This window comes from Colossoma macropomum, unplaced genomic scaffold (assembly GCF_904425465.1).
Source record: "Colossoma macropomum unplaced genomic scaffold, Colossoma_macropomum, whole genome shotgun sequence".
NCBI classification, from domain to species: Eukaryota; Metazoa; Chordata; class Actinopteri; order Characiformes; family Serrasalmidae; genus Colossoma; species Colossoma macropomum.
Window position 1 is genome coordinate 17900305 of NW_023494798.1, and position 21030 is coordinate 17921334.

The window sequence follows — 21030 nt, forward strand, 5'->3', positions numbered from 1 at the left end:
AATGCAGATATGCCATCTCTAGTTCCCAGACTTAGTCCTGGGAGTGGTAGGGGTGGGCAAGAAGATGATATAATCTTAGTATGATAAATTTTGTCACAGTAAACTTTTCAGGGCATATCATGAGTAAGCTAAAATAATTGATAATAGTTTGTTCTGTTTCACTGGGTTTGGTGATGCCCAAGAAATGAAGTATTGAATAGTAAAATTACTGTCATCTTAGTTTAGATAGCATTTTTAACTACTCTTTTGCTGGTGCATTGTGTCTGTTTCAACATACCAAATGAATGAAATATCTTAATGTTTACCTATGAAGTACCTGTGTCCTTCAAATTTGAGTGTTTTTCCTGATCTAAAAAACCCACTTCAATTCAGAGAGGGCTCGTTATTTTGCTCAGATGTTTTAGAGCAGGGAAAACAACAGGTTCAGAGTTGGCAACTACTTATTAGTCCAAAATCGGGGTGAACTCTGACTATTCTTTTTCTTTCCCCTCCACCTTTTAGGTACGGCATCTCATAGACACTGGAGAGAACAGGGAAATTCGTATTGACATGGAGAATGTGGTCAATTCTTCGACTCCCAAAATCACAAGAAATGGTGTGTTTTTTTTTTTCCTCCTAAAATGCAGAGTTACTTGTACCGTATTGCACTGTATTGTAGTGTATTTCTTTGACTGAATAAGACAGTCCTGGCTATTATTTTGCAACTTAATGCTTTATCATTTTCATCCTAGAACTTCTGCTTGAGAAACAGTTGCAAGGTAACTTTGCGGATGATGAAAGTCAAAATGCATGATGCTCTTTCTCCAGGGATTCATCTAAAGCATATTGCCATTGACTGTTTAGTGACTCGGTCAATAATGGAATGGTGTTTTGCAGCTTTCCTTTGGAATTGAAACAACCATGTACTGTATGAACTAACATCAGATGGTTCACACATAGAGAACAAAAAAGTCAGTTCTAACCATAACTCAGAACTCTTGATCTCTGGAATTTCCAATAACCTTTCATGAGTGAATGAAATGCACCTTGGTGTTCCTTTTTCCCAGCTTTATTGTATGACTAACAGTAATTTAATTAAAGATGGAAGCTTGTCTCGGGATAGTGGCTCATTGGGATGCGCTTTATTTCCACAGAGTCCATTGCACGCTCTAGCAAGCTTCTGAACTGGTGTCAGAGGCAGACGGAGGGCTACAGAGGGGTCAGTGTGTCTGACCTCACTATGTCCTGGAAGAGTGGCCTGGCTCTCTGTGCACTCATTCACCGCTACAGGCCGGACCTCATGTGAGCTCTCCTTTCTTCTGAAGTACTGCTTCCTGCACAATTTTAACTTAAGCCCTTTATAGGTATAAATGCTGTAGCTTTGGGGGGAAAAAGCTTGCTTTGTAGTCAGGATAATACCAAAAATGAGGATTATGAATATAATCCCTGGTGCATGCTTTTCAAGTGGTGGTGTCAACTTCAGTGAGCTAATAATTTGCTACCAAATCCCTCAAAATTGTGAGGTTTGCCTTTTATGTTCTAAAGACGCTTGATGTCAGCACTCATCAGCACTCAGATGAACCACTTGTAGGCCAAAGGTTTTTCAATATGTCTTCAATTATATTTTGCAAAATGAAAAACTGTCAAATCATTATTTGATAGAATTGCACCTATATGGAATTTCTGGGCGCAGTATGATATTGGTAATTAACCATTTGTGTCTGTGGCTGATACGGATAGCATAAACTGCTAATTTGAATCAACTATTTTCATTTACTTATTTATTTATATGGTTTGCATCTCATTTTGCAATATTTTACATTACTTAGTAGACACTCTTATCTGAAGCCATTCACAGCAGTATGAGAAGAGATATAACAGCTTCTGAAAAGCAGGGATATGGAATTAACTGACTCAAACAACTAACAATGTTCAAGATAATCTTATCCCAGTGATAAACCTGATACAGGATTATTATACCCATGTAGCTCCGACCATCCAAGACTCCGACTTTGCTTGTCACCTTGTATTTTTGAGCTGAAGATAAATTAGTGAAAAATATAAAAAACAATAAACATGGACAGAAAGGGAAATAGTCACCTGCAAGTAAATTTTTTTGGCTCTGCTCTTGACATTCAGAGAGAAGCTTATCGCGTCCTCAGTCATTCATCTTACCACAGCATATCTGAGACAACCCTCAACACAAAGATAACAGGTTAATAAGTATATCTGATACATAGAAATATTAAATTTTATCTCTATAAATTTAAATGAATTAACTTCATATTAAATACTGAAGTACCTCTTCGTGCCATCAGCCCTGAACGAGATACGTGGTCTGTTTGAACATGAACCCGACTTTCCATACAACTAAATTAATTATGAATGCACATAACTAAACAAAAATTTTAGATGTTCACATATTGTACGTGCCTCCATATCATCGCTGCTATCAACGTAAACAGAAATCCTGTCATCTGTATCTGAAATTTATTGTATAAAAAGGTATTTAAATGTGTATCGCTATTTCATGTAAATCAAAGGCTGAAATATTTCAAAACGAAATATCTAACTAACTGAAAAATTGTTCGTAATGAAAGTTGGTGTAATTACTCTGCAGGAAATGGCTGGTAATGGCCGGTAGAAGCTGCTGTGGAGTCTAGAAGAAGAAAAATTCCCACCATGGTTGACTACACTTGCTGCTACACATGCCTCAGCCCATGTGTAAGCTAAAAATAGTATGCCAAGTTACCGGTTGTAATTATCGGCTATAATTTCAAATTCGGAGAATAATTATAACTGCGTTTTTCCATTTATTTGCAAATGACATATTGACCACTGCTATGTTGTGCTTATTATTTAGGCAAAACCTGCTCTAACCAAGGAAGGCACTTTGAACATGAAAAGGCATTTTAGTAAAATTATGTTTTGTGTCATTGAACCTTGTATTTGTATCCTCACGTAATTGAAAATCATAACATTGAAAATCAATCATTACTCAGATAATTTCGAAAGAACGCGAAATGTCCCTGAAATCTGGAAAAATGTTAACGCAGTTAAAGCAGTTGCTGTTTAACTTCTGAGCCATGTTACTTTGCTGGTCGTTAAAATGAGAGCAGATCCCAGTAGGTCCTCATAAACAGATCACTCTCTCACTCTCTGTCTCCCTCTGAGCAGCTGATAAACCCATTACCTCTAAGACGCACATTAGCATTATCCTGACTCTCCATTAGAGTAAATGTTGAGAGTGACCTTTACCAGGCCCAGCTTTGTGGTGCCCGTTTTAGTCTGTTAGCTCTTGCAGTGTTGTAGGGGAGTATTAATGGAATAGGATGGATATAATATAATTTGATCCCCTTTCACCCACAGCAAGCAGCTCTTCGGGTTGTTATTGTAAATATTGACTCTGCATTTAGACCATGCTACTGTGTCTAAGTTACATGGAACTATTTTTAGTTTACTTATGAGGTAACATTACTCACTTTTGACCTTTAGGTTGTCCAGAGCAGAGCCAAAGGTCACCGTGTTGTTGCTGATAGTCACTGAAGTCCATCACTGTGTGTTTATCTGTGTTTAAAATCCATAGTGACTTTGAATCCCTGGATGAGAAGGATGTGGAGAAGAATAACCAGTTGGCATTTGACGTGGCTGAGAAGGAGTTTGGAATATCGCCCATTATGACAGGGAAGGAGATGTCCGTTGTGGTGGAGCCAGACAAACTCTCCATGGTCATGTACCTCACCCAGTTCTATGAGATGTTCAAGGACACTGTGCCTCCTGGTGGTGAGTAGTAATGTTGAGAAGAGGAGTGGTGTATAGGGAGGGATGTCCTGTTACGATTGTAAGATAGGCTTTAGCCAATGAGGACAAATGCCAGTGAGTCGGTGTTGGCTACAAAAAGCCTGATCCAACTGAGATCATTGGTTAAGGCTGTGTCGCTCTGTGTCGCTCTGTTTATGGCACTATCATAAAGGCTATCCATAACTAGCCTCAGCCATTTGAAACATCTACAGTGCCAGTTTTTCGAGGGCTATTCCACTGAATAAAACACAGCCATGACTAAAAACAAGAAAACGTCAAAAACTTGATCCTAGTTGTATATAATAGTTTTGATGAGTAGTGACTGATATGTCAGTTCATTCCTCACAAACCTCACAAACTGTCTATAACTCCCTTTGGAATGGTTTCACTGTGTTCCAGAAAACCACAACCTGAGTCCAGAGGAGAAAGCTGCGCTGATAGCCAGCACAAAGTCACCCATCTCCTTCCTCAGCAAGCTGGGCCAGAGCATCAACATCTCAAGGAAACGCAATCCAAAGGTACTGTTAGTACTCTGCTGCTTAGACCACATCACTGCTGTATTCATTCATATTATTTCTAGGGCTGTCAAACAATTAAAATAATTAATCATGATTTATCAAGTTATTTTGTGTAGTTAATAACGATTATTCACATTATTTTGTTTCGTTTATCATGATTAATTACTTCTGTCTTATTTGCTCAAATTTGAGCCTAAACCGGGACTTTTTTCTGTTTAAAAAGCAGTGCATTTTTGTAGCTATAAGAATGAACAAAATTTGCTTGCTCAAAATGTATTTATTACTTTTGATAATTCAGTAACATTATTTTAGTCATGTGACTGCAGTTTCTGATTTTTATCACCAGTGTCCCTTAGAAATAACAGTGGCCACATGTTCCTACCAATGAGTGTATGACCATATGATATATAGGATATACTCTCAGAACAAAACCTTGTATCTCCATTTTTGGCATTGCTGGCATTAGTGCTGTGTTTTAGGCTGGATATACTTCAGTTATAAAAAATCACCGTTGCTGTACTTGGAAATGACTTATCAAGAGAGCCTCCAATGGAATTTGGCGTTTAAAAGCTGTGTTTGAACAAGAGGGCTACAGTAGCATAGCAACAGGGCGAGAACAGCTGGACATCAGGCAGGAACTATGGATGTTTTGAAGGGTCAAATACGGTAAAAAAAAAAGTGAGCTTTAAAAATGAATGTGTCAACATGCTATTACGTGCCTACTTTAACAGCGCAAATGGTTTCTTATCTAGTGTCTGATCACAGCTGTGCTCTTTGACAGGATAAGAAGGAGAAGGAGATGGACGGAGTAGGGAAGAGGAGAAAGACAAGTCAGGCTGGCCAGTCCGAAGATGTAAGCACACACAGTCCATTCAAATGCTTGAAATCACTAATATAAAATTAGTACTATAAAATTAGTTTGATCACAGATACGTACAAAAAACAGACAGATATTAATTGATATTAATGTTGATATTAATAAGATGCCTAGGCATTAACAGTGGTGATCAAATCTTGAGATAGGTAATTAAAGAAATTATTGTAATAGGATAATCACAGTATCTTATAAATAATATAGTGAGTTGTATCACAGCTCCTAATGCATGTTTTGGTGTTTGTGTCCCAGGAGGAGCTGCAGCGAGGGGTGCGTGATGAACGACCTTCCATAGCCACAGCCCTGACAGAGCGTAGAGTTGACACCACTGCAGCGGCTAACAATAACAAGGTGAAGTCAATGGCCACCCAGCTGCTGGCCAAGTTTGAGGAGAATGCCCCAGCACAGTCCACTGGGCTCAAGAGACAGGTAGGCCAGAGTTCATTTAAAAATAACAGTGCTTTGCTCTGCTACCAGAAGTGGTGGATGCCCCAGTAACCGATTGTGGTGTTTTCTGTGCGGGCGTTGTTTGTCTAGTATGATCTGTGTGTGTTTATATAGAGTTGTAGAGTTGACTGGGTTCTCAGGGCAGGTCTGGGGCAGTCATAGACCCAGCAGCACTGTGTGTGTGCGAGAGGGAAGTGGGTGCAGCAGTGTAACACTGGGTTTGTTTTTTTCCCAAAAGACGAGGCACTGTGTCTTGTGGCGTGTCCTTCAGGATACCCCTGGTTCAACTGTTTATCTTGGAATGGCTTTATTTAGAGAAAATTTTCACTGCTCAGGCTGTTCAGAGAGGCTTGATCCATGCTTGGTGGGACTGTTATTATTAAGATTTTAGATAAGGAGTGAGCGCCCTTGTTTCTCTGTTTCTCTGTCCATATTTTATAATAATAATAAAGACATCAAAACTATGAAATCCAAAAGTACTCTGTTCATGCCATCAGCTGGCATTCTGCCAAAAAGGGCTGTTTAAACTCTGCTATCCCTCATCACAACATAACTGATTGGCTGTAATGCATTTACAAGAACAGACATGCCACTAATTAAATTTTAATTTTATTTAGGTTAAAATAATGATTGTGTTGAGGATGATGTAATGATTTGTTTTATTTTTCTTTTCTGGCTTTTAGAAATGTTTATGTCCAGAATCGCGAATGGGGCTGTTACAGTATAGTCTTCCAACTTGCAATAAAAGCATGTTCCAAAAAATTATGTTTAAAAATGAGTTTTTTGCTTTGGACATAAATTTCAGTGACATCATTGTGAAAATTTCTTTTTGTCTAATAAACCTTTAGGTCAAAATGTTTTAAGATTATGATTAACAGGGATTCAGATGTGTGCAGAGTTTTGATTTGTATTGTATATTGCATATCACAACATATCTCACTATATATGCTGCATATTGCAGATCTGCTTGTGATCATTGCGAGTCTGCATGTTTCACTCAAGACAATATACAAACCAATAGACAAACCTTGGCAAGGTGTCCGATAACAACTTGAGCATAGAATGGTAAATAGCAACCAGTGGTTAAAAAGAATCACCTCAGGTCAAGTAGCCTGTGTTATTACTTCACCCCCTGTGAAGGAGGAGGAGAAAACCTCACAGGCCAAAGAGGTGAAAGTCAAAAAATGTTTTTTAATGAGAAGCGGAGAAAAGTAGACAATGTCCCATTATTGGTTAGTTTGCAAGGGGACAAGCCAGACAAAGTTCTATTCGATATGTTGTCAACATGATTTGGATGTGAACAAGGCAACTAATAGTTTCATTGCTGTGACTAAAGACCTAAAATTGAAAGCCATAAAAGACCACGAATTATCCAAATGCCACATCCAGACAAGATAGATAGTACAGGTAAAATCAGCCACACCTCAACCCTGTTCAGACCTCAACATCACTGAATGTGTTTGGAATTACATGGATATATGTTCAGGTTTTTTTCCTGACATCGAGACATGAAGGTATTTTGCAGTCATCTTTCAGATATAGGAAAGAATAGTACATAACTTCTGGCGAGATATGTGCAGAATGCTGAAGCAGTGTCTGGGTCACATTTAAATGAGCAGAGCTGTGATTTGGCCTGTGTGTGCTCTGATCTGCCGTAATGGAGTAACCAGCAGGAATGAGTGGCATCATCGAGGATTTAGGAGCTTTTTATTAGTAAGCTAAACCCTCTGTGTTCTTAGCACCACTGTGGGGCAATGACACTGTTGGGCACACTGCTGTTTGTTGACACCATTATCCTGCAGTAATGTGGTAGCTTAAAAATGTCCTGAAATGTCTGCAGGAAGTGTGGGAAGGGAATGGCTTTGACAGGAAGATGGGTTTTATTTTGATCCATTTCTTTCTGCTTGATTAGTATCATTTTCCTATACACTGTTTTCATGCATGTCTGAACACATTTTTGGCCTCTCTGTAATTACATTGTATTACTTTAGTTAATGCATGGCTTATTTTCTGTCTGCCTGTCATTCAGCATTTCTTTTACATTTCTTTCACTGTGTGATTGTGCATGCCTCTCCTCTCATCTCCCTCTTTTGTTTCTTTTCCTCTGCGTCTCCATCCTCTCTCATGGTGGCTCATGCTTGGCTGCGACTGCTGTTTCCTGGCCTTTCGTTGGTTACTCCACCTATCACTTTCACTGCATTGGTCACAGGGGGACTCCATGCCTAATCTGGGGCTTTTGTCACCCCCTTCCCCACCCCCCGCTGCTCTGAAAGAGCCTGTGCGCCTGGCTCCTGTGCCTGCGTGGAGAAAGGTAAAGCGTGTAGATAAGTCCTTCCTTAGCCTTCACAGCTGTCTGTCTAATAACTTACAACCTTTGTCCATCATTTTGTGTTTGCTGAGCTTTTGTTTAGCTGGATCTCATCTAAGGCTTTGTTACTTATCTGAGTTATGGAGAACTGCTTTAATAGCTAATAACTTGCTTTTAGTTGATCAAGAAAATGTTGATGCTATGTTCATGAACACAGTTTTTGTCTAATGGCTGAAATTGGTTGTACTTACCAACAGGTTCCCAACGCTGGTCCTGCCCTGCACATTTTAGTGTTGATTTTTCCCCAATTTTCTCCCCAGTTTAGTCATCTCCAGTTCCACCCACTAGTTAGGACTCCCCCAGTCACACAATACCACCAGCGCTAGGAGGGCGACGGCTAGCACAGGCTTCCTCCGAGACCTGTGAAGAGCCACCGCATCTTTTAGAACTGCTGCTCACGTGACGTCACTGGACAGCAGAACTGTTCTGTTACATCAGCTAACAGATGGCTGCGCTGACTAGAACTTGCAACTGCCTGATGATAGGGCCAACGCATAGATGGTTGTGCCACTCGGGAGCCCCTATTTTAGTGTTTTCCTTGGTCATAGCTCACCCACTTCAAGTCATAAATAGGTCCTTAATAAGCTGGTTAGTTGGATCAGGTGTGTTGGAAGCAGGGCAGGGGGTGCTCCAGGACCAGGCTTGGGAACCACTGTACTTACTCAAAGATTCGTCAAATTTTAGCAGCTTTTGTGTGTTCATGATTGTTTGAGAGTCTGGTGTGTGTGTGTGTGTGTGTGTGTGTGTCTGGATGCAGGCACTAACTGGCCACATTATTAGATCGCTCAGGTGTACAGAGACAAGAGACTGTCCCTCATCTTTTTACCTGCACAATTAGGCTAGTTTTCACCTTGCATTTACCTTGCGTGTTTCGTGTCTGTATCATATCTTGATGTACTCCACCACTCTCATGTTGGTGTTACTGCCATGCTGAGAATGGCCCACCACCCAAATAATATTCGGTCAGTGGTGGTCCCTTTCTACTGACAGATGGGACAGATGACACATTGTGCAGCAACAGATGAGCTTCAGTCAATAACTGTATACCTACAAAATGCATCCATATAGTAGGTGATTCAGGAAAATGGCAAGTCGGTGTATAAGTGTGTGTCTGGTTGTGTACATACACAGAGACGGACTCAGTTACAGGAACAGATGAGTATCCGCTATAAAGAGAGGGTGAAGTGTCAGACTCTGCCCAGCAGAGTGGAACAGGTATGACCAGAGCTTTAGGAAACCAAGAATACACCCTGCTACCCTGTTGCCCAGCTTTACCCAGTCCACTGATCAGTCCACTTTTAAGTATTACAATGCATGATCTAGAGCAGGGGTGCCCAAACTTTATGTCTTGAGGGGCCAAAGAGCAACGTGGGCTGAGGGACAAAAAGAACAAACAGTATTCAAACAAATTGTTGCTAGAATTTGTTAAAGATACAGAATGCAAGAAATTGTATATAGTATTAAAATGTTTGCGGGCTAAATCAAAGATCCTCACAGGCAAAGGCCTCACATTTTGGGCAGCCCTGATCTAGAGATTATCCAGAGTTCAAGTAATTTAGACTTAGGCATCCTCTTAGATGCATCCACTAGTGGTAGTTTGATGTTGCTACATCTACTATATCAGTACGTCAGATTGAGGTTTGACATAGTGCCTCCACTTCCCCTAAAGTTCACTGTAGCTGTTAGTATCAACCTTGAAAACCCATGTTTCCATCATCAGACAGCCAGCCAACAAGGTTGTAACACTAACAAAAAAAAAAGGAAATAAACTAATTTGGTGTAAGTCTACTGGTTGCATGCCTTGCCCATAGTCTACTAGGTGACCTTTGCTGTTCTGAAAACCATTGAAGGCATGTAGTTCACTCTGTAGTTCAGAGTTGTAAACTCAGTAATGGTGAATTATAGTGTAGTTAGTAAAAAAAAGTCTTGCCAAATTCTTATTTAATTAGAACTTTTATCTAATAGTGTGTACTTGGACTGTACCCTCTGTGTGAAAGGAAGTGTGGGGACTGAGAGTGGCTGTTGTAGCTTCAAGTTTTTAGTGCATCAGCCACAATTGGGAAAATTGGCAGTGGTACTGCTCTTTGGCAGTGAAGTTGGCAATATGCAGCACGGTTTCCAGAAGGGACCCTGAGATTCCATGGAGAATGCACATAACCTAAATAGTCTGTGCTTGGCTTTGCAAATAAAGATAGTAAAATGTTCTCAAATGGATACACTTGTAGTATGTTAAAGCACACTAAAAGCAGCAGTAAGTAAGGAAGTAAAGTAAGTAATATCCAATTATGGATGTATGCAGTATTTTTAGATGATCAGACTTTTGTTCTGCAGTGGGTAATATCCTCACAGAAACAGAATTTCACCCTGCTTGCTCTAGTTATCAGTCTGTTTCCACTCCCAGAATGATGCTAAATGGTCTGTAGCCTTTGCTTACTGTTTTATTTCATGATATTCCTCACTGTCAGATTGTGGTGGTTTAGATGTGGCGTAGCTAGCTTTGCTTTCACACATTCCTGTATGGGTGGTCTCTTTGTGTTTCTGTGTGTATGTTCATTTGTGAATCATTTGTGTTCTGTACTTTTCCATTCTTCCATTTGCTATGTTTGGAGCCTGATTGACTAGATTTAATACAGCATGGATGAATGAACTTTACAGAGTGATCTTTTGAGGAGGCTTTTTTTATTTAACCATAGGCAAACAGCTTCCATTCCCATATTTTTTGCTGATCATTATCATCACATTGAGGTTTGCTAGATAACTGAGGAGTTTAAACGCTCGATTGCGTATGTTTATAAAGGAAACTGCAAGTAGCTATGCATTTTGGCTCAGGTTTGATGAAGTTTGGATGTGAAGTCTGATGTGGAGGGCGATGAATGTGAGATTAGAGAGTGACTGAGCGCTTTTTCGCTCCTCTCCTGTGTCTCTGAAGGCCAGCAGGAGCGGCGATGGCCTGCGAAGCTGCCCTAAGAAAACCATTCTGCTCTCTTCTTCTCCTCCTTCATCCTCTTCATCCTCCTCTCCACCGCTCTCTCCACACACACAGGTGACACTCATTGCCATGCACTTGACATGGCACTCTGCTCTCTTCATCCTTCTTCCTAACCAGCTCTCTCTCTGTGTCTCACTTTGCAGTTCTACTAATCTGTCTTCATTTTAGCACTTTTACTTTAATTCATGACTGTTTAAGCACTTGGTAGATTAACACATTTGTCCTTACTCTTGCTTAGTTTTCCACAAAGCACTGAATTATTTGCAGAGTTTCCTGTCTAACCGCAATGAACATTCAGTTTGGGTCACCTCAAAGGGGATTTCCATTCATACATGGGTTTATTGATTGTCATTCATGCATACAGTGCTGTGCAAAAGTCAAAGACCCACGCTTCATTTATTTAATCTCCACTGAAAATGGACATGTAGTAAATGTTCATTGATTTTAAGAGAAGCAGACAATAAATTCAGAAAATTACACTGAAGCCTCAATAACTATATATTATATCACTCAATTCAATTATTTTAAGGAGTCTTTATCTCAGTTTTTTAGAGATATGTCTGCTGGGATATTTTTCCACACCTCTAAAGTTCAGTCTTAGAAGTTGGTTGTATTTTCTGCTTCTCATGATCCAAGTCACCCTAAACACATTAAGTGATATTAAGATCTAGGTTTTCACTGGAAAGTATATAAATGAAAGGTGGTCTCTGACTGTTGCACAATACGCCAATAATGTCCAAAACATTTTCACACATATGGTAAAGTGCATCATTGTTCCTGCATGTGGAATGGTTGAACAGTATGTAGAAAAAGGTTGCTGCAAGCAACAAACCATCAGCATATTCTTTTATCCTTGGTACTGCAGCACCATCTGCTGACGCTTAAGGGGAAAGCAGGGGCAGTCTGCCAGTATTAGAATTCAGTTTCATGCATGTACTTGCAATTGTGTCAAACAGCACAATTCTGATTCTTAGAGTGGTCCTCAGGGCCTCTTAGATGGTCCACGATTTTGCTGGATTCCAACTCCCAACACACAGGAATGGAGCAAAAATATGGACCATCTGGGAGTTTCTGAGGACTGATTTGAGAACCACGGGCGTAAAGAGAGTAAATCAGTGCTATTAGAGGTCGATTGTGTGGCTTATTTGTGATGTGACTGGTTGTGTGATGAGTGGTTTTAAAGGATGTAACAGGTTAAATCTGATGGCTCTTTATCTGCTTTGCAGAAGGGTTTTCACCAGTTTAAGGTGAATGAGCATAATGATGTGGAGGAAGGCACTACCCAGGACCATCTCTCACTGTCTTACAGGGTAACCATGGTTAGAGCATGGGCCTGTTGTGTTTTTATGTATCTACTGATGAGTGGTTTGGGAGTAAATTCAGCATCTTAAGTGAGGTGGAAGGAAAGTTAAAACACTACTAATGTTTGCTGTCATGCATTCACATGTGAATGTGAAAAGAAGCACAGCTAATCCAACTTGGCTTCAGTTTTTCAGCTTTTAAAAAGAATATTTTGCTGTGCAAAAGTCGGAGACCACCTTTCATTTATTTCATTTCCGGTCAAAAAGGCCATTAATTAGTTTTTTTTTATTTTTCAGCATCAAGAAAATAGCAGAAGCAAAACATATATAAAAATGCACAGAAGCCTCAACAGCTAAATATAATGTAACACTTTGCCTTTACAGCTTCCGTTGTTTTTGGAAGACTTGAAGGTTTTCACTTCCTTACAACTGGATTGTCATACAAGTGGATTATGTTTTATCTGATTTTCTCAAAAATATGTCCTGAAAATTGAATGTTAACTTAATGGCCATTTTGGCTGTAAATTGTAAAAAATGAAGAGGTGTCTCTGAGTTCTGTACAGTATTGTACATAGACCTAATCTATGCATGGGCATGTGCTTGTGTATATATATATATATATGGATAAGGTGAATCTTTTCTGGGTACTTCTGTTCACAGGAAACAGGATCGTGGCCCACAGAAGTGTCTGAGCCTGTCTATGCTTCTAGCATTCAGGAGAGAGCAGAAACACTAGCTACTAAATTTACAAGGCAGCCTCACAAGCCTGACAAGCCCAAGGTAGAGCATAAAAGAGGCAACAAGATTGATACAGTTGGTGTTCTTTCACAACTCAGGTCTATTTGGTTTAGAGTGATCTTTGTTTTTTTTTGTGAGGGGGCGCTCAAGATCTTCAGAGTTACTGTACTATACTACAGTGCTTACATGTATTACTTCTCACTTTCTTCTCTGACTGGGTGTTAAGTCTTCCTCTTCTTTCTGTTGTGTTGTCCCTGTGGAGCCTATGAAAAAGCCCTCCCGCTTATTTCTAGAGCAGTGGCTGCTGACCCACGGGCTGACCCCCTCCTATCCCCCTGATCCCCAGCAGCAGGTAGTCCTGCCCAAGCATGGCTGGGCTGCATGAACCTCATGTCCCCTGTGCTCACTTAACCTAAGAGTGGCTTTGAAGTCCTGGACAGTAGATCCCAGGTTGTTTGTCTGTTGACCAGAGTAGGTTTTTCTCCTGCAGGAGAGCCAGATATTGTGCTCTGATGAACAAGTGCCTTTACACATCCCCAGCATCCAGGAACGAGCAGAGAAGTTAGCCTCTCTATTTAAAGACAAGCCAGCTAGGCCCAAGGTGACCTCTCCATCCTGACATTCTGACACACATGCTCTGCTTAGACCTTCTTTAAATATGTTTCAATTTAGTAGGCAATTACAGTGTATTATTAATCTTTAATAACTTATTTTTGTTCCCAGAACTCCTGAAAATACCTAGTTAATAGGGCTCTGCAGTATGCCAGTTAGCCTTATCATGAAAAACGGTCACAATATACTTTTCTGAGTATCTTTTAGATATTCTTAATACTTAAACAATACTTCCCAACTTCGTGTTTAATTACAAAGAGAGCATAATTAGTCCTGTTTATTGGATTTTGTGCAGCACAAGTTATGAAATGCTGTATAATAATCGTTGTATTCATAGAAAGAGTCATGTTTTTGAAATGTAGCACTGCTTTGTCTGTTAAAAAGTATTGTATCGTATATCATGAAAAATTCCTGAGGTATCGTCATATTACAACTGAGGCTGCCCAAAGTTGGACCCTGAGGATGTTTGATTTAGCCAGCAAGACCTTGCACTTTGGCCCACAGCTAGGGCACCTCTGACTTAAATTTACCTAGTAGAAATTATTAGTGTATGTAAAGCAACACAAAGTATTAATGCGGCTAGTAATTCCAACAGTATTCTGCTGGTGATGAACAGTAGTGTATATGCCACTCAATGAAATCTTTCACGTGATTTCTATGCAGAGCCACAGTGTAATTTTACAAATATAAACAGAAAAGCATGCATCTTTGGTTTTCCAACACAGATCAGGTTCTTTCTCATCTTTTTGCCAGTTTATACTCTCTTCATGATTCTTCTTACCTCTGTAGTCATTTAATAACTTCTCTCCTTCCTCTCTCTGTTCTTTGGAGCCTAAGAAAAAACCCTCGCCTTTCTTTATTGAGCAGTGGCACAGAGTGCGTGAGCTGCCCTCAGACAGCCCGCTTCCCTCTCCTGCCTCACTCCGACAGGTAGTAAACTGCTGGAGCACATCCGGCCAGCTGTGCACCTGTGTGTTTCTGTGGCTAACTTGCTCACTCTCATGTCTCAAGACAAAGTACTAGCCTACTCAGTGCCTCATCTACTGACTGCACTATGAGATTTGTTAATCTGGACGTTTCTTTAACAGCATGTTTGTGTATATAGAGTACGGATGGGACGACATGGGCATTTCTTATCATGATGTTTATGACCAAAGTTATGACATTTTTCAGTATTATTGCAGTATCATACTTGAGATGTTTAAGACGCGCTAATACACACTGATAGAATTACAGGACCAGTATTTTTATTTATTTATTTCTTTTCTATTTGAACGTCTTAATTCTGCAGTACATTGTGCAAATGGAAAATGCAACTACAATTAAAATAAGTGTGAAATGATCACCTGCACTACTAGAGTTTACTATTAAGATTATAACTGTGTGAACATATGTTGTTCTGGCAAATGCTTTGCATTTGCATTTATTTCCACCTCCTTTTTAGAAAGATAAATAAAATAATATGTGGTTTAGCTGAATATATCACAAATTCATGCCAGGCATCCATGTCACCTCTCCTCAGGCTACATGAAGTTGCACTGCTTTCCACATGGTTATTGAAGATTATTGAAGCACATGGCAATCATGTGTGGGAGGACTTAAATATATCAAACAATAACAAAAAGGCAAAATGTGAGATAAGAGGCTAGAATACCATGAGGCCATAATAAGTTTGATTAATCAGTTCAAATATGTAGGTGTAATTTTCTTTTTCCAATTATGGTTTGGTAGGCTACATGCCATTAACCATGGCTGTTAATTTGGGCCATCACTGGTATATGCTTTTAACACATCAGTGCCACCTACTGGATATGGTTTGAACTGCAGTAACAAACATCCTTAAAATTATATTTGATTATGAATCATAAATAGTAGTAATTTAAGAGTGGTTTTGAGAATGAGAATTTGGGTACTCTTGCAAAACACCAACAAGTATTCAAAACCTATGAAACACTGTTAAGGCCAATCCTATTACATGTTTATCAGAATTATTAAAATGTTATATCCCATATCATTGAAGCCAGTAACTATTTTGTTCCTGGTATAGAGAAAGGATAAAATATCAGTGCTGAAATGCACTGAGCTAGTCTGACTTGGTAGGTAAGAGTAATGATCTACATGGGGCAGTAGCTTTTTGCTTTCAGAGGATTTCACTGTGTTTATGGTTGCCCTAACAGACATGAAATAATGAAGCACTTAATGGTGGTATTATGACTTCAGTGATGTTTTTTTTCTCTCTAACTGTAACCAGGGCTAATGAAATTGTATGTGCAGATTGAGATCCCCCCTCAACAGCCTTAATCTTGATATTTGGAAAATTTGATATTTTGGAGACACGTTGCTTGTACAGCAAAGGGGTTTTATGAAATGTCAATGTATGTGATGTTTGTGGTCTTGGTATTGAGTGTGCTTGTGTGAGATTTGCTAAGAGAATATGGCTTTCACCCGTTATATAAATCTAAGCCGATATGCCCTGTCATCAGACACTTCTCTGTCTCATCTACAAATCTGATCAACCAAAAATCTTTTAACCATATCACAATCTCGCCTTTAGTGTTTTGTTGAAATCATGCAGCACATTTCTGAGTTTCGCAAACTTACTCTCCCCTTTCTCTCTCTTCTTTTCACTTCTTTTCCCTCTCAATTTCCCTTTTCATTTGTCTGCGGTCCATAGCGATATGTAAAGATGTATACAGGGGGAGTGAGCTCACTGACTGAGCAAATAGCCAGTCAGCTTCAAACCCAGGAGGACTCCAGGCCCCCTCTTGAGAAAAGGGATTTGGTAAGAACGCTGGGAGTTGTAGTGATGCCACATAGTATCCAGTGTGATGGCCTAGAATGCTTGGAACCGTGTTCAGCTAACTTTCTTTTAATGCAAAACCTTCCTCTATAGATTGTGAGCTTCAGTCTCTAAAGTACAAACTGTGCTCGTTCTGCAGTGAATATTGAAAAATTGCCCTGTGTTGACACACGTGTTCAGAAATGACTTCTTATTTTACTTTTTTAGTCCCACTATGAATCATCTACGGAGGTTCTATGCAACTATGCAGTGAAATTTTATTGATTCTTAAGAGGTTTAAGATTAGGATTGAGACCAGGTTTAGGGTTACGACTAGATTTTGGGTTATGGCCAGGGTCAGAATATATTAAGTAGAATTTAATCAGTACATAGTCTGGGAAATTATAATTTATGGTACATAAAACTACACAAATGTGATAAGTGAACCCCCAGTGGGATAAAAATATAAGAAAAGTGCAGCACATAGGCTCTTTAATAGATATTTAGTTTAATGTAACTTAAAAGGCAAGACAAGCATTTACTAAGCATATTAAGGCAGTCATAGCTGTTATCCATTTTTCTCTTTTTGTTTAATCTGCTGCCACTAAACCAAATGTTGATTCGTAAAGTGTCATTTCTGAAAGCTGTGCTATATTTGGAAGTGTTAATACCCTGACCAAGACTTGTTTTGTATGCTGTGCTGAGTTGGACTAGGACACTAGTTTTCCACTAGTGCCTGCAAATGCGTATCTCTGTCACAAAAATATGACTGTATTGTATTGTTGTTTTTTTACAATTTTTTTATTTTTTGTTATGCAGGGTTCCTTGCGGAAGGAGTTTCCACAGAACATTGGGGGAAGTGATGTGTGTTTCTTCTGCCGAAAGCGCGTATATGTGATGGAGCGCCTGAGTGCAGAGGGAAAGTTCTTCCATCGCAGCTGCTTTAAGTGTGACTACTGCGGCACCACTCTGCGCCTCTCCTCCTACGCCTTCGATGTGGAGGATGGTACGTCATTGTAATCTGCCTGGCATGAAGGATACATATTCATACATTTAGCATTTGCACTTAAGCGCACGCTTTCGAGTTCTAATCAAATAAGTTCAGCGCAGTGTAAGTATTTGGACACTATTTTGTTGTTTTAGTTTTATACTCCAGAAAGTGAGCTTTAATTTGAGGGTATTTACAACTGTGTTAAATCATCTAAGAATTATAGCCATTTTATACATCCTTCACCTAGAGAACCAAACAGAATTGGACAATTAATAAAGAATCTAGAGTTGAGTCTGCATGTGTCATTTGCACCTTAAAAAGGGTTCTTCTATTGTTTTGATGTCAAGCTTGTAACAATAGAAGAACCCTTTTTGGCACTGTGTATAGCCATTTTCAGAAATGTTCTGTATAGAACTATATACAACACATTCTCCATCAATCTGAAAAACCATTTCACTATGAATAGAACCATTTAAGCATGAAATAATTCTATATAAAACTCATGGTTCTAAATAGAACCATTCCCTTTATTAAGAATACTTGCGTGTTGTTGCAGTGGTAATACAGTCGAATTATCTAGTCTGGCTAAGTTGGTAATAAAGCACGAACCGTACTGACCACAGGTTTCACTCACACAGGGTGAACACAAGAGTGAAGGCAAAACGAACCCAACACAATTAGAAATTGAAAATGCCTGCATTACAGACCTGGCAAAGCATAATCAGTCCAAATATACATTTTAAGGTATTTCAAGCAGTCGTTGATGACAAATACTATATACCCACATTCCAACCACTGGTTTTATTTGTGTTATTTATTAATTTGTTATTTATAGTTAACTTAATTTGTTACTTAGTTATTACTTTTCTTATTACTTGTATTTTTTTCCCCCCAATATGTTACATTCAGCAAATAATCAGTATTTTTTAATCAGTGATTAATTAATTTTGCATTAATATACATAAGTGTGTTCTCAGTATAGAATGTGTACTTTGGATTAAACGTATTCACTTAAAAAATACGTAACTTGACCAAGGGTGCCCAAACTTCTCTACACAACTGTACTTGGGGGCCCCTGAAATGAAAGGAATGTTTATAAAAAGCTGTGATTCTTATATCTACTTAATAGTGAAGTAAATGTCCTCAAATTCATTCTTTTTATACCTTCTAATTATTTTTAATTTGAAACCCAATGTGCTGGAATGCAAAGCCAGAACAACAAACTGTCCAGTCACTTACTACACTGCATAAATTAACACTATCAAGACATGAATTCTCCTTGTTCATTCAGTTGCCCTCTTCTTCGTGGTTTGGTCATAAGATTTCCTTTGTCTTTCAACACACTGGCATATTGTTGCCACAAACAGAGTAGTTCTTTCTCTCTTTATCCCCTTGACCCCTCCTCAAGTTCAGACTGTTTAGTGACTTCCCACTTTGTATGAGCACGAAGCAAATAGTGTTTTTGCACTGTAGAAAACATTTATTTTTTTACCTATAAAGCAGGTATTTAATTCTCTCTTTGGTAGATTTACTTGAAAGGCTGTGTAATACTTTATATGTTGACTGTGCTCGCTTGTGTATGTGTGTGTCTCGTAGGGAAGTTTTACTGTAAGCCGCACTACTGTTACCGCTTGTCCGGACAGGCCCAGAGGAAGAGGCCTGCCCCTGCCGCTGCTCCTCTCCACTTAAAGGTAGAACCTGCTTGCAAACAATATGTGTGAGATGTTCGTTTCTGTTTGAGTGCAGCGTTTTATGCTTGCTCGGATGCATTTGAATGACTAGCAGTAGGATTCTGTGTGATGTTTTTTTTGTAATTATTAATAGTTGGATAGTGAAGGACTGCTTGAATGAATCATCGCTGTGTAGTTCAACTAGAGAGTCCCAGTACATATACACTTATGGAATTGGGTAGACACTCCAGATATCCAGAGAGACTTGTCAGCTTGTGGAACTTATCCTTACACTAGTTCAAATAAGCCAGAGTCTAATGATGCTTTCGAGCTAAGGCACTGACGGAAGTTGGTGCTGATACAGAAGGGTTAGAAATATGTAAAAATGCACAAATAATTACCTAGACTGCACATCCCAAAGGTTGTCAGTCTCTGATTTGATTAGAATTCTTCAGGAGATCAATACATCATGAAATCTCAAGTTTCAAATATTGATACGATTCTGAATAATTAAAAAAATGCTGAATATTCAAATGTAACTGCAGGAACCTGGGATGCAGAAAGATGCATTAATTTGAGGGTGCTGAAATTTTTACCTTCTTTACGTAACAAACACTGGTGTCGTGTTGAATTTCTTTGGAGAGAGAAGACACAGCTGTGCACATATAAACAACGCAGAAACCACAGCTGATGCGCACCCAGCAGTCTCTGCTCTCTTTTGCTGGGATTAGTTGAGAGTCAGTCAGTCGGTCAGATGTGAACCACTTGAGTAACGTCCATAGTCAAGCTACATGTTCCTATGAAGAGGTACATTATAGTGGTTGACGAAATGAATGTGAGTGAGAGATCACTTAACTGGTTGGAGGTTTAAAGATATGTTTTTAATGATATTCAATAAATAAAATAAAAATTGTCCACCCTACAAAACGCACACACCTTTGCTATGTTCCCTCCCCGTATGTGTTAATTTCCGCTGTTTCATGCTTTCACTGTAATATAAATGATGTCTGTCTGGGTCTTTTTCTCTCTGCGTGCTCAGGAGCCCCAGGCCCCAGCGGTACCTCCAGTCACTGTGGATGCCCCTGGCCGAGCGGCGGCTGCTCAGCCCCCTGTGGAGTGCCGGCCCTCAGGTACCCGCTTTTCCTCTCTTGGCCCTGTCCTGCGCCTCTGTCCTGGGGTGCGGGGCTCGGTGCGCTCGCTGCGCCGCGCACTGTCCTGGACTCGCCACCAGGTGGCACACAACCCCTTAGACTTCCACTTCCTCCTCACGTACTGCCTATACCTCTTCTCCTGCTTCACTCTCAACCTCCTGCTCAATATCCTCTAGCATGCTCCCTCTCTACTAAAGCCTCTGAGATGAGCTAACACTACTGAAGTGTTGGCCGCAGTGATCTGTACATTCTGAGGATGTGCCATTTGTTTGTCATTTTTAATTAAATGTTTTTAATTGGTTTGGATGTTTGCAACAGATGTGTAAAACATGTAAAATGATGCTTCTTCATTAAAGCTTTATGAATTTGAGTAAAAATATTCAGGCAAAAAAGAGCCTAACTGGCAGAAGTGAGGTGATATGTTGAAAAACGCTATCAGAATACTTGAAAACATTTTCATGATACCCTGTATGTATCACAGTATTTAGTTTTTCTGAGGTTTGGTAGGTTGGAACACGCAGAACGCACCAGTGCACCTCACTGAAGTAAGTTTAATTAAATTAGCAGATAATTGCTAAAAAAAAAAGAGCGGTCTCAGAAAGATGTTTAGATTTTTTAACCAGTATTCGATTAGAAATTTTTTGTACTTTGAAAGAGCAGAATGTTTCGGTGACATTGGTTTACTGAGCTGTGATATCTGCATTTTATTCATCTTACTGCATATGTAAAGCTATAAAGTAAATGTTATTTTTCTCTGTAATGCTAAACCAGGTAGATGTATTTTAAATATGGTCATGTATTGGCAGATATGT

General features: G+C 39.4%; 1 protein-coding gene across 20 annotated transcripts in view; it reads left to right on the top strand.

Moving 5' to 3' along the window:
• The window catches only part of mical3a (microtubule associated monooxygenase, calponin and LIM domain containing 3a), a 119802-nt gene that overhangs the window by 68701 nt on the left and 30071 nt on the right, over window positions 1–21030 (top strand). For 12 of the 20 annotated variants that reach the window (XM_036584951.1, XM_036584950.1, XM_036584956.1 and 9 more), the window contains 18 exons: window positions 502–595; window positions 732–758; window positions 1134–1281; window positions 3566–3762; window positions 4180–4298; window positions 5080–5151; window positions 5425–5601; window positions 7829–7930; window positions 10917–11030; window positions 12203–12286; window positions 12938–13057; window positions 13278–13367; window positions 13506–13616; window positions 14459–14557; window positions 16302–16409; window positions 17226–17412; window positions 18994–19088; window positions 20107–20197. In XM_036584951.1, coding sequence (XP_036440844.1) covers window positions 502–595; window positions 732–758; window positions 1134–1281; window positions 3566–3762; window positions 4180–4298; window positions 5080–5151; window positions 5425–5601; window positions 7829–7930; window positions 10917–11030; window positions 12203–12286; window positions 12938–13057; window positions 13278–13367; window positions 13506–13616; window positions 14459–14557; window positions 16302–16409; window positions 17226–17412; window positions 18994–19088; window positions 20107–20197 — 2035 coding nt within the window. Of the gene's footprint in view, window positions 1–501; window positions 596–731; window positions 759–1133; window positions 1282–3565; window positions 3763–4179; window positions 4299–5079; window positions 5152–5424; window positions 5602–7828; window positions 7931–9118; window positions 9203–10916; window positions 11031–12202; window positions 12287–12937; window positions 13058–13277; window positions 13368–13505; window positions 13617–14458; window positions 14558–16301; window positions 16410–17225; window positions 17413–18993; window positions 19089–20106; window positions 20198–21030 lie in introns of all 20 variants that reach the window. The other 8 variants (XM_036584969.1, XM_036584970.1, XM_036584971.1 and 5 more) reach the window with 7 other exon arrangements.